The sequence below is a fragment of the Girardinichthys multiradiatus genome, chromosome 17, assembly GCF_021462225.1.
Source record: "Girardinichthys multiradiatus isolate DD_20200921_A chromosome 17, DD_fGirMul_XY1, whole genome shotgun sequence".
Taxonomy (NCBI): domain Eukaryota; kingdom Metazoa; phylum Chordata; class Actinopteri; order Cyprinodontiformes; family Goodeidae; genus Girardinichthys; species Girardinichthys multiradiatus.
The window spans coordinates 19,837,117-19,851,478 of NC_061809.1; the positions used below are offsets into that span (position 1 = coordinate 19,837,117).

At 41.3% G+C, this 14,362-nt stretch overlaps 1 protein-coding gene across 1 annotated transcript in view; it reads left to right on the forward strand.

Annotated features, from left to right (window-relative positions):
• The first annotated feature begins 2,256 nt into the window (after positions 1-2,256).
• snd1 (staphylococcal nuclease and tudor domain containing 1) overlaps positions 2,257-14,362 on the forward strand; it is a 221,806-nt gene continuing 209,700 nt past the window's right edge. Inside the window, exons 1-4 of the mRNA XM_047389164.1 lie at positions 2,257-2,497; positions 6,373-6,522; positions 8,076-8,196; positions 8,354-8,435. Of these exons, the coding sequence (XP_047245120.1) occupies positions 2,423-2,497; positions 6,373-6,522; positions 8,076-8,196; positions 8,354-8,435 (428 nt within the window). The 5' untranslated portion in view covers positions 2,257-2,422. The remainder of the gene's footprint in view (positions 2,498-6,372; positions 6,523-8,075; positions 8,197-8,353; positions 8,436-14,362) is intronic.

The window sequence follows — 14,362 nt, forward strand, 5'->3', positions numbered from 1 at the left end:
TGAGATGGGGTGGTATGACCTTAAAAGGCCTGTTCAACTCTACAAAGAGACTAACCGCAAGTTATCACAAACAGTTAATGGCAGTAACAACTAGTTATTAGATTCAGTTGATAATTACTTCATTAAATAGGCCCGGATTGTTTGGGGTAGCTGCAATGGATTGGCGACCTGTCCAGTCTAAACAAGCTATAAGGCTAACTGTGTTAAGGAAGATTTAGTAGACTCTCAAGAGGTGGTGCTCAATTTTACTGTTCAGTGAATTCTGCACAAATAAGTTTTCTATTTAGGAATAATAAAAACAAATATTTTTTATCAGAGCCTTAGGAATTTAAACTTAGGGAAACAAGTGTGGTGCATTTAGGAAACATTTTTTGTCTAACGAATTATAACTTTTTGACTGCAAGATTGGAGACGTGTCAGGAGAAAAAAATGCAATGTAAGAGTAGCTCATTCTAACTACTCTTACATTGTGTGGACTTTTGCATGCCACTCTAAAGTACAAGGAATTCCTTTAAAATAACTGCATTAATTTCACATTTTTGAGTCAACCTTATACAGTAACTTTAGATTATTGGACAACGGAAAAACCAACACACATAACAGTCAGTCGGTCAGTCAGTCATTTTCTACCGCTTATTCCATAGTGGGTCGCGGGGAAGCTGGTGCCTATTTCCAGCAGTCTCTGGGCGAGAGGCAGGGCACACCCTGGACAGGTCACCAGTCCATCGCAGGGCAACACACAAACAACCATGCACACACACATTCATACACCTAAGGGCAATTTAGAGTGACCAATTAACCTAACAGGCATGTCTTTGGACTGTGGGAGGAAGCCGGAGTACCCAGTGAGAACCCACGCATGCACGGGGAGAACATGCAAACTTCATGCAGAAAGACCCCCGGCCGGGAATCACACCCAGGACCTTCTTGCTGCAAGGCAACAGTGCTACCAACCTTGCCACCATGCAGCCCCTACATACAACAGATTTAACTGAAAAATAGTTTGCTAACTAATATTGTAAAACTGTATTGCACCGACTACGCCAAAACAAATTCCTTGTATGTCCAAAAACGTACTTGGCAATAAAGCTTTTCTGATTCTGATTCTGATTCTGATACTTTAGACTGTGTAATTCTCATTTTATTGAAAAATCTATTTATCCAGTATGGAGTCATTAATTCCTTTTTGTTCCTCAGAACCAATCACTTACCTATGAGCCTCTTTATCATATTGTTGACATTATTGACTAACTATATGTACGCTCTTTTTCATCCCATAGGTATTGCCACTGTCTCAAAGTATATCGGTTCAGCTGTTTTTTCCCCAAGATGAAGCTACAAATGAAGCTACCGCTTCTATTAACACTTTGTTCAGAGTTGAAGGTAGTTTTTAACCAGTGCTCCTTTTGTGTCTTCTCTCTCCTCTCAAATGCCCAGTCAGATGCAGCAGATGGATGCTCTTTATGATCCGGGTTCTGCTGGAGGTTCCTGTCCACTGTCACCACATACTTGCAGAGAAGGAGGGCTTTCTGCAAAGTCAGTGGCTTGATGCAGTTGGCTTGCATTCCTTAAGCAGATAACGTTTTACCCATTGGTATTATAAGTAAGTTTGAATTTAATTGAATGGAACTGAATTTCAGTCTGTCTGTATTTGACTGATTTGATTACATATTTCTGCATATTATTAGGACCTGTTTGTCTTGAAATGTGTCTTCAGATGAGATTTGTCGTGAATTGGAAACAAATAAAAATCCACACAATAACAATAATTGGTTATCTTCATTTTTATTTAATTTATAACATCTGAAAAAGAAGAACTTAGTAATAACTCATAAATTGCTTGATTTTTTGAACGGCCTGTTAAAATAGTGGATAAAATAAAATAAATGTTTGTCGATTGCGCAAATTGATGATATTTTGTAATAAAAATTGTATTATCAGTTCCACTTAATGTGCTATAAAGTGTTTCATATGCGTCTGCATTGCATATTTTATAGGATTACTTATCACTGATTGCTGTTGCATATTATGTGCTACATCAAATTAAGGATAAACTCATGTTTTCTTTTTCTGAAGTGAAGTCTATCCCCGGACCTTTTGAATTCAGCACTATCTGGGGTAACACTATGCTGACGTGTCGTACCTCTTGCCCCGGATGTGCTTATTTCAATTTGCTTACGCGGTTGAGAACGTTCTCCGTTCGCTTCCATTCATTTCTCTCTCCTAGACCCGGAAAAGGTTTTGGCATGTGTGTGTGTGTGTGTGTGTATGCATGGCAAAGTGTGTTTCCGGTATAACGTGAGTCTAGCTCTGTGTACTGCCTTTTTCTCTTGGTTTTCAACAGACCAGCCACTCATTTCAGAGTTCCAGCTTCCTCAACTGGCTCTCCACCTAATAAGCAGCGCTTCTCAAATCGGTGGACATGGCATCTGTTTCGGGTCCAGCTCAGACAGCCCCTGTTCCGGCGTCTCCTTTACAAAGAGGAATAGTGAAAATGGTATGAATCCCAACATGTGAAAATGAGAGCTGACTGGGGAGACAGCTAGTTAGCTTAATCAAATGATGGCTAATGGAGATTTAAACTGCGACTGGTTGTCGTATAATTTAACGCAAGAATCCACATGACTCTACATAATCAATTTTCAGTTAATTTCTAGAGTTGTCATTACTATAATAACATGTCAAACGCATTCAGTTTATTTAGCTGCAGCTGAAAGCCGGCTAACATTAGCTAGCATGCTACTATATTGGCAGTAGAGGAAACTCAGGTTAGCGCGTTTGTCTTGAAATATCCCTTTAATTGAGGAAACTACTTTCTTTGTTAGGTTTGCAAATATAAATACTGTAAAATGTGATCGGAATACTTTCATTTACATTCAACAACAGCTACGCTGCGTTGGATCCAGTGGACGTTGGGAAGTTAACAGATGTCAAGTTTTTCAGCTATAGGAAAGCTAACTGCTGGCTAATTAGCATTACTATCCAGCACCTGTTAAGTTAAATGAAAGCAGTTTGTGCTCTCTGCGACAAAAGTGTCAGATTTATGCTCAGCAGCAACCGCAGCATTAAAGTCAGTTACTGGATTTGCCAACATGCAAATTTTGTCAACTAGGCTGAAAGCTAACTCGAGAAGTCCGTTTCATTTCGCTTTCCCCCCTCAGTTTATCCCAGGAACTCAATTAAAACAGTACTGGGCGGTTAATTGAGCAGTTTTTAGTATAGCTTCGCCGTCTTTTGGTAATCTAGCAAGTTAGCTTTTTTCCATTTAGTGCAGCAGACAGCTTTTCCTCAGAGCTGGCCCAAACCAGCCATGGGAAACTGACACGTAGCTCCAACTTCTTGCCCCCCTGTAATCTCCCTTCCAGCTTGGTTTTGTGTGGGCTGGGTCCTCTGTCATTCATGTTTCCATGTCAAGATGGGAATTTCACGCTTAAGTCCAGCAAACACACCCTAACACATGGATTTTTCCTGCACATAGCTTTCTGCCTGATACCTTAAAACTTAATTAGAATAATTCTTGAAAAGTTTTCTTGAGATTTAAATGTTAGTAGTTAAACTGGAGGGAGTGATGAATTTTTTTCTAAGTGTCAGTGGTCATAAGGCACTGTGCTTTGAGAGTATCATAGCATGTTAACCTTGAGTGAAAATAGCACGGCTGTAAAATATTTATCTTGATGTAATTGCTTTTTGTCAAAGCCAAAAAGTTACATATATTCCCGATGAGGCTAACAGGAGATATTGTGTGGTCATAATGTTATCTAAAGTTTATTTCAATTTTAACATATAGACTTATGGAAAATATAAATGCTTCCCAAATTCGGAAGTTGTTTTAGGCGTTTACTGTGCTGAATCCTAAATTGTTTAAATTCTTATAGATCGACATGATACTATTGTTTTAAAATGTGACCTTGAGTAGGATGGGTGGTCGTCCTTTTGTTTCCATGAGTTGACTGTTCTTCTTGGCAGGAATTATTTTGAAAAAAGCTGAATTGTTCTTTCCCATCAGTGAGTGAAAACGTGTACCAGCCTTCTTTCAGCCAGCTGACCAGCAGTGCTCAGCTGCACATGGTAGAGGCTGTGTTCTGTGCTACTCTAAGGCTTTTTGCAGTAAGAAAAAAAATCCAGATTACTCTAGCATCTTCTCTGGCATCTCATAAGAAGGACTTTGAAAAGGCTGAACATTTTTCAGGTTTTACAACCATGTTTTAGAACTTCTGTATACCTCAAACCCAGTTATTGGTTTATGCATCTATGAAGCAGAAATTCTGCTGTATATCTTTTGCCCAATTTACACTGAAACCTGTATAAAGTTGTGGCCCTAAATCACAATGAATGGTTTAGTATTTTTCTAATATTGCCATGAAACATTCAACAATGTGATGAATGTTTTACCTCTTTAAGCAGTAAAAATAAATACATGTTTAACTGACTTTTAATAGTCTTTTTTTTCAGCCGCAAGGTGTACCTATGTTATTGCAGAATATTTTATTCTCATCTTCAAAAACCGAATCAGAACATTCTGCCATTAAAAGAAAAGGCTATCACTTATTTTCTTGTTCAAAGTAAGCTTTATAGTTGAGTTGTAAGATTAAAATAAAAGTTATTTCAGATTTGTGATGGACATCAGCCTTTGCATATGCTAGTTGAATGTCCTCAGATATTAAATCAGTTGAGCTTTGGTGTGTAGGTGTTTGAAAACATTAAGAGGCTCTTGGGTTGATCTAATAATATTCTTCAGGCCCAGCTGGTTTTGTTGGGGACAGTGCAGCCAGTACCAAAATCACAAATCAAGACTCCTGAGCCAAACCAGCAGAATTAGAAGTATTGAGTGGTGAGGGGGTAGTTTTCTTATATAGAGGGCATAGCATTTGCTTTTGGAAGGTGTCTCCATGATCAGGTTCATTAACCCTTCTGCAGTCAACCCCACCTTAAGACCTAACACAGTCTTGTTCTCCAAAGAAGCAACACGATAATTCTGATCGAGTTGACCGTGCCATGGGAAGAAAGGTGTGAGGAGGCATTTATGAGGAAATCAGAAAGTTACAAAGAATTTGTGCATGACTGCAGGGACAACGGCTGGCGGACATGGTTGTACCTGGTGGAGATTGTATGCAGAGGTTTTCCAGCACAGTCTGCTTGGAATGTGTTGACAGCAGTGGGGCAGACAGGAAGTGAGAGAAAAAGGGCAGTACGAAAATTGGGGGAGGCAGCAGAGAGAGCCTCATGTGGGACTCACCAAAAAAAAGGTGAAATTTGGTAGATTTAACAGAAAAACCTTCTAAAAACAAACCAAGCATTTCTGTTTCATGCGCATCTGTTAATGTTAGTGCATGTAGTTTTGATTGATGTTCATAATGCAATTACTTGTGTATATGAACAAAATTACATATTTTCTAATATTACATTTCTATGGGAATATGACCATGTTGCTAATTCATGACATCCGAGTTGTCTCAAATCAATAATCTTTGCAGAGAAGTTGTAATTCTTTAAAACCAAGCTGTCATTTCTTTTCAAGTTTTTTTTCCAAAGGGTATAGCAATACTGTTTGCATATCTTTTTTTGCTTTTTATCTAGATCATCATTTGTTAGGCTTTAGAGATTTTTAGTATTGCATGTAAGAATTTGATTGCACAGGTTTTGTAGCCCTCCAGCTACAACATGCTATTGCCTTTGAAAATTGGAGAAGGATGTGTTCTTGTTTGGCTCTTTTCATTTTAATGGCTCACCCTGCTGCAGAAAGTACAGCTACATCTCTGCTGTACTCAGGTAGGGTCGAACAGTTAGTGATGAACAGCAGTGATTTAATGAGTTTATCTCGCTCACATCTTAGATCAACAACGCCCAGGGATGCTCCCTGCAGACACACTGAAGAGTTTGCAGATAAAGTGTTTGCTCAGTTTCGTGTAAATGCCACAGTTGTCACACCAAAGTGTGGGCTATCTCTTTTTGTTTTGTATTTAGCTAAGTTATTACATGGCCCGATCTAAGTCTTGCATTTGAATGACATGGTGTCACCATGGCTACATGTCATATGAAGCTTCTACCTCTATAAAAGTTCAAGCTGCTGATTGTAGTGTTTCAGATTTTGCTGCACGGATTTTTGTAAGGTGAATGGTAATTAGGATCTATAATGATAAAATGCTTTTTGGAGGTTTATTTATTTATTTTTTACTAATTTCCAGTTTATTATGGTGGACATATTTATTGTTTGCCTAATCATATAAATGTATGTATCTGACATTAATTCCTGGTGTCATCTAGTTTCAGTTTCATCCCATTACACATGTTTTCTAACTAAAAGCATTTGCTTGCATGGTTGACTTTTTTTTTCTTTTCTCCTGTTGTTTTTATTTTATTTATTCCCCCCAGGTCTTGTCAGGATGTGCCATCATTGTTCGTGGCCAGCCTCGAGGTGGCCCGCCTCCAGAGCGTCAGATCAATCTCAGCAACATCCGAGCTGGGGCCATAGCCCGCCGAGCAGCACAAGGCCAGCCAGACACCAAGGACATCCCAGATGAGGTAAGCTGACTGATTTCCGTGTGTTTATTGAAATGGGCCTTGCATTACAAGAAGAGTACATGTATTGTACAGAACAATGCAAAAGTATTCAAAAGTAGCTCACTTAAACTTTGTATTTTTGCTGCTTCACAACCACAAAGTTGAATGTATGTCACAGTTGTTTTTTTTTGATAGACCAAAACAAAGCAAGTCCATAATAACAAAGTGAAAGGTTGAGTTATAAATGGTTTGCAAAATGTTGTATAAATGATTATTTGAAACATATGGCATGCATCCGTACTCACTTTCCTTTTCCTGGGCCATCGAGTTATTGTCCTACTTGACCCCGGTTTCAAGTCTGTTGCAGCATTTAACAGGTTTTCTTCCAAGATTGCCCAGTATTTAGCTCCATCTATCGTCTCACCAGCTCACCTGTCCCTGCTGAAGAAAATTGTCCCCACAGCATGATGTTACCACCACTGTGCTTCACAGTGTAGATATGTTTAGTGTCATATGAATTGTTAGTTTTCAACCCACATAGTGTTTAGTATGTAGGCCAAAGAATACGTTTTCCCACCTTTGGTTGTGGAGCTCAACAGCTCCTCCAGAGTTGCAATGGGCCTATTGGCTGCTTCTGATTAATGCTCAGCTTACTCGACCTGCCAGTTTAGGTAGACACTGATGTCTTGATAGGTTTGCAGTTTTGCCACAGTTCTTTTGTTTATAAATGGAGCAGCGTATAAAAGGAGCTGTCCATAGCTTGGGATATTTTCTAACCTAACCAGGCTTTAAATTTCTCCATAGCATTGTCTCAGACCTGTCTGCTGTGGTTCTTGGTCTTCATGATACTGTTTGTTCTGATGTTCTGTAACAAACCACTGCAGATCAAACAGTGGTATTAATACTGTGGTGATATGACACATGAAGGGGCAGAATTTTTTTTTTTAAGATATCACAGGACAGATGGCTGAAAACAATTTCCCGCCACACTTTTTACGTTTTTACTTGCAAAAAATTTGGAAACCTTTTAACTCACTTGCATCTATTTCTCTTCCACTTCACAATTATGCACTCCTTTGTGTTAGTCTGTCATATTAAATCCCAGTAAATCACATTGCAGTTTGTGGTTTTAATGTGACAAAAAGTGAAAAAAAAGTAGTGTTTTTTTTTTTTTAGCAAGGAATAAATCTCTAAAGCATGTATCTGTCACCTATTAGGAAAAATATTTTTTTTCTTTTTGTTTGACAGATATATTAAAAATTCAGTTCTGAATAAATGAAGTCCTTCATATGGTGCCATTTTTAGGTTCTCCCTTCATTTGTCAAGCTAGAGATGGGTACCGTCTAATTCTTGTTAGGCCCAAAAGGCTGTTGTTGATCTTAGATTTTTCTGTCTTTAAAATACATGATTTTTCCTCTTCAAAGGTATATGAGGTGTAGAAGAAAAGACTATTTGCAGTTTGAGTTTGTTTACTTTTACCGGTATTACTGAGTCAGATCACACAGTAATAAATTGTTTAAGTCCAGTGCCTGAGTGGGTTGCTGTTTTTAAAATATTTTTTGTTCTTTTTTTAGCCTTGGGCCTTCCAAGCCAGAGAGTTCCTCAGGAAGAAACTAATTGGCAAAGAAGTGTGCTTCACTGTGGAAATCAAGACTGCTATAGGCCGGGAGTATGGCATGGTCTACCTAGGCAGAGGTGCACTGTCGCTTTTAAAATGTTCATTTTACTTCTACGTTCTCCTTGGATAAAACAATGTTCCTTAAACATAATTCTTTCCCATTTCCTTATTGCAAAAATATAACATAGTTTTCAGTGAAACTTTACCCATGGCTCATTTCCCTTTCCGCAATAGATACTACAGGCGAGAACATCGCTGAGTCATTGGTGAACGAAGGCCTTGCAACAGTCCGTAGGGAAGGAATCAGAGGAAACAAGTAAGATTGTTGACCATAAAATATTAAATAATTAGTTTATCAGTCTTGCTTTTGACACTAAAAGATTGGGTTTTCCTGATTTCACCAAGTGTCAGAATAACAAACGTTTTATTTGGACATATACAGTACAAACGAGCAGAAAGGGTTTCATAAGCAGCAGAAAGCATCCTGAAAGCCTTATGTAGGAAAACTTGTTTTATGGTTATTTACTCAAGGATTTTCTGGAAGGCTTATTAAAAATATAAATGGCATTTAAGCCACTTTTTACCTCTTTAGAATTTTTTCCTAAAATCTCCTCTTGTCTCATCCCACGAACCCAATGTGGTGTATTGTCTGGTCTCACAGGCTGGATGTATCGATACACCCCTATATTTAACTGAGCTCACATATTATCCATTGGTCTATTTACACATCATAAACAAGGACCTTAGCTAGTTCAAGGCTCACGAGTGTTTTTTAGTGCTGTTATAAAGTTTTTACACATTTATGCTTAGTCTTACCCCTAAAATATATCGAGACAAGTTGAAGTGGTTTTATCTGTAAGGTTCAAGGTATCTTTTTCTATCCCTAAGGGGCAATAAATATTGCAGCCGGAAGTAGGGCATAGAATGTAAGCGCATATAACACTCACAGCGCACCTTTACAAATTCCAGTTTAAAATACTTCTGATAGAGGCTATAATGGACTTTTTTATTAGGCAATGGCTTCTGAAGGGAAGTCAATGTTTTTTGTTTTAATAAAGGAGTTTAAAAAGTGGTAAATAATAACTACATGATAAACCAATAACATCGACATTATTTTATATGTTCAACATAAAAAATAGAGCATTGGAATTGAACATCTCAGGACTTGTACTGCGGGTCTGCACAGACATAATGAATAATACGATAAAACTATAAAACTAAACATTTAAGTCATCGTGTACCAAAAACTAGTTCATAAAATGAGTCTTTAAAATGATTTTAAAATGCTCCAGAGTTTGTGCAGATTTAATATTAAGAGTCAGGCTATTCCAAAGTCTATAATCTGCTACAGCAAAGGCTCTGTCTCCTCAAGAAATAAGTTTAGACCTGGGAATAAATGGCATTAGTTGAGTCATAGGCCTCCATAGTTCTTTTTGCCGCATGAATAGAGAGCAGCTCGGATAGGTTTGGGGGGCAAGACCATGTAAGGATTTAAAAATGAAGAGAACAATTTGAAATTGGATCCTATAAGAGACAGGAAGCCAGCACTGGGGTAATATGCTCATTTCTTTTTGTACCAGTCAGTAAGCGAGTTGCAGTGTTTTGTACTAACTGGAGGCAGCTAATAGAGGAGTGTTCCAAGCCAAAGTACAGTGGTCCAATCTGCAGGTAACAAACGAGTGAATGACATGCTCAAACACATCAGCTGGAAGGTATGGTTTTACCTTAGCAAGCTGTCTGAGATTTAAAAAAAAAAGATAGATTGGACGACTGCACTCATCTGCCTCCGCAGTTTAAGGGAACCATTAAGAAAAACACACGTTTTTTGACATCCTTACAATAGAAGAATAAAGAGCCCAGGGTACTGTCTGTTACAGAGTTTCCAAAGAAGACAATCTCTGTTTTGTTTTCATTTAGTTTTAAAAGGTTTAGGGACAACTTGACATATTCAAGGCAGCAGAATAAAAGCTGAAATGATTCTTGTCCTGCTTTTAGGGGCAGATAATCTGAAGGTCATCAGCGAAGCAATGAAATGAAAATGATACCTTGAAAATATACACTGCTCAAAAAAATAAAGGGAACACTCAAATAACACATCCTAGATCTGAATGAATGAAATATTCTCATTGAATACTTTGTACAGAACAAAGTATTCAATGAGAATATTTCATTAATTCAAAAACTACAGAACATAGTTGAATGTGCTGACAACAAAATCACACAAAAATCATCAATGGAAATCACATTTATGAACCAATGGAGGCCTGGATTTAGAGTCACACACAAAATTAAAGTGGAAAAACACACTACAGCCTGATCCAACTTTGATGTAATGTCCTGAAAACAAGTCAAAATGAGGCTCAGTATTGTGTGTGGCCTCCATGTGTCTGTATGACCTCCCTACAACGCCTGGACATGCTCCTGATGAGACGGTGGATGGTCTCCTGAGAGATCTCCTTCCAGACCTGGACTAAAACATTCGCCAACTCCTGGACAGTCTGTGGAGCAACGTGACGTTGGTGGATGGAGCGAGACATGATGTCCCAGATGTGCTCAATCGGATTCAGGTCTGGGAAACGGGCGGGCCAGTCCATAGCTTCTATGTCTTCATCTTGGAGGAACTGCTGACACACTCCAGCCACATGAGGTCTAGCATTGTCCTGCATTACGAGGAACCCACGGCCAACCGCACCAGCATATGGTCTCACAAGGGTTCTGAGGATATCATCTCAGTACCTAATGGCAGTCAGGCTACCTCTGGCTAGCACAAGAAATACCACCCCACACCATTACTGACCCACTGCCAAACCGGTCATGCTGAAGGATGTTGCAGGCAGCAGATCGCTCTCCACGGTATCTCCAGACTCTGTCACGTCTGTCACATGTGCTCAGTGTGAACCTGCTTTCATCTGCGAAGAGCACAGGGCGCCAGTGGCGGGTTTGCCAATCCTGCTGTTCTCTAGCAAGCGCCAAGAGTCCTGAATGGCATTGGGCTGTGAGCACAACCCCCTTTAGTGGACGTCGGGCCCTCATACCATCCTCATGGAGTCTGTTTCGTCCTTTTTGTGCAGACACATGCACATTTGTGGCCTGCTGGAGGTCATTTTGCAGGGCTCTGGCAGTGCTCCTCCTGTTCCTCCTTGCACAAAGGTGGAGGTTGCGGTCCTGCTTTTGGGTTGTTGCCCTCCTACGGCCTCCTCCACGTCTCCTGGTGTACTGGCCTGTCTCCTGGTAGCGCCTCCAGGCTCTGGATACTACGGTGACAGACACAGCAAACCTTCTTGCCACAGCTCGCATTGATGTGCCATCCTGGATGAGCTGCACTTCCTGAGTCACTTGTGTGGGTTGTAGAGTCCGTCTCATTCTACCACGAGTGAGGGACAGTTTGATTTCACAGAAGTTGGATTTACTTGGAGTTAGATTGTGTTGTTTAAGTGTTCCCTTTATGTTTTTGAGCAGTGTAGATCCGAAAGGCAACATGTAAAGTGGACCCAAAATTGAGCCCTGGTGGACACCATAACTGAGAAGGGCTATTTCAGAACTGAAGAGATTTATGTTGACATAAAAAGTCCTTTACGAGAGATATGACTGACACTGCTGAAAAACAGAACCATTGATCCCAACACATGATTCTAGCCTTACGAGAAGGATATCATGATCCACTGTATCAAACGCTGCTGACAGATCCAACAATAAAAGAGCAGCAGGGCAGCCAGAATCCAAAGTTAAAATAATATTGTTAAAAACTCTTAAGAGGGCAGTCTCAGTCCTGTTAAGTGATTTAAAACCAGGCTGAAACGTTTCTGAAATTTGATTTAGATCAAGGTGGGCCTGCAACTGTAGGAAAACAACTTTCTCTAAGACTTTTAACAGAAAAGGAAGCTTAGAGGTTGCCCTATAATTAGCTGGGAATGTTTTTTTCAGGAGAGGCTGAGCTACAGCCTGTTTCAAACATGTTGGGCGCAGCCTGTAGCAAAATACATGTCAATACATTTCTGGATAAAAGGCCCAACAGTGTCAAAAGCATTTTTAAACAAAAAAAGACAATCTGATGGACAGTGAAATGATCTTATGGAAGCAACCACCTTAGACAATTCATTCAAAGGAACTGGCTCAAATTGTTCCAGGACAGCTAAGCACAGAGGAGAAAAACTAGGGTCAAAGGTAGACGATGCCAAGATACCAGACCTGATGACTTAAACGTTGATTTAAAAAATGCCAAAAAGTCATTACACATCTTTTCTGTTGGTATGATACCAACATTTATACATGGATTAACAATATGATCAAAAAGGACCTGTGGCTTGTTGCTGTTTGAGGACACACTATTGAAGTCTTTGCAGTCTTTACAGCATCTTGATAATGAGAGAAACGTTCTCCCTGTGATAGTAGGAAAACAAACAGTCTAGATTATTTCCATCTCCTCTCAGTGTGTCTGCATTCGGGTCTGATGGTGTGTGTATGTTCATTCAGCCAAGGCTCTGACAGAGGCTTGGCACGCACAGCCATTAATGCTGCTATAGAGACCAAAATTTTGGTGCAGGTGGAGTTAAGCAACATAGATAGCTCCTCTGTGCTTGCACTGGTGTCACTATTATTCCCAGAATCCAGGAATAACGCAGAAAATGGAAGCGCTAAGGAATAATTCCAGCAATTAAATCAGAAAATTCCTGGATAAAATCCTTATTGAACTTCGGAGGGCGATAAATAAGCGCACACAGCACATGACTGCTTAGGTGCAACTCAATAAGCTGAAGTTCAAAGCTGGAGAATGAATTTGGCTGCAAAACTTGGTGGCAGCTTAAATGGGTGTTAAACACAACTGCTAGACCTCCACCCCTACCAGAGGTGCAAGGGAGGCTGAAGATGGGGGAAGGAGTCTAGAAAAAGCAACAGACTTACCATGTTGAAGCCAGGTTTCAGTCAGAAACATAAAATACAGCTGATGTTCCGGCCGTGGAACACTGGACCAGCTCTATACCCTCTACAGGGTGCTCGAGGGTTCATGGGAGTTTGCCCAACCGGTTCACATGTGTTTTGTGGACCTGGAGAAGGCATTCGACTGTGTCCCTCGTGATGCCCTGTGAGGGGTGCTCCAGGAGTATGGAATCGGGGGCCCTTTACTAGGGGCCATCCGGTCCCTGTACGAGCGGAGCAGGAGTTTGGTCCGCATTGCCGGCACTAAGTCGGACCTGTTCCCAGTGCATGTTGGACTCCGGCAGGGCTGCCCTTTGTCACCGGTCCTGTTCATAACTTTTATGGACAGGATTTCTAGACGCAGCCAAGGGCCGGAGGGGGTCGGGTTTGGGGACCAGTGGATTTCGTCTCTTCTTTTTGCAGATGACGTGGTCCTGCTGGCCCCCTCTAGCCAAGACCTACAGCATGCGCTGTGGCGGTTCGCAGCCGAGTGTGAAGCGGCTGGGATGAGGATCGGCTCCTCCAAGTCCGAGGCCATGGTACTCGACCGGAAAAGGGTGGCTTGTCCTCTTCAGGTTGGAGGGGAGTTCCTGCCTCAAGTGGAGGAGTTTAAGTATCTCGGGGTCTTGTTCACGAGTGAGGGAATAATGGAGCGGGAGATCGACAGACGGATCGGTGCGGCTGCCACAGTAATGGGGGCGCTGTGCCGGTCCGTTGTGGTGAAGAGAGAGCTGAGCCGAAAAGCAAAGCTCTCAATTTACTGGTCGGTCTACGTTCCTACCCTCACCTATGGCCATGAACTTTGGGTCATGACCGAAAGAACGAGATCCCGGATACAAGCGGCTGAAATGAGCTTCCTCCGTAGGGTGGCCGGGCACTCCCTTAGAGATAGGGTGAGGAGCTCGGCCATCCGGGAGGGGCTCAGAGTAGAGCCGCTGCTCCTCCACATCGAGAGGACCCAGTTGAGGTGGCTCGGGCATCTATACCGGATGCCTTCTGGACGCCTTCCTTGGGAGGTGTTCCAGGCACGTCCCACCGGGAGGAGGCCCAGGGGACGGCCCAGGACACGCTGGAGGGACTATGTCTCTCGGCTGGCCTGGGAACGCCTTGGGCTCCCCCTGGAGGAACTGGAGGAGGTGTCTGGAGAGAGGGACGTCTGGGCGTCTCTGAGTCTGCTGCCCCCGCGACCCGGTCCCGGATAAGCGGAAGACGACGAGTACGAGTACATTTGAAACAAACGTCTCTTTTAACAGTGATCTGGTATTCCATAAGACCATTTTGAGGGGTGGAGGTCTTGTCGTTTGGGGCACAAGGTTGGGGAAAAAG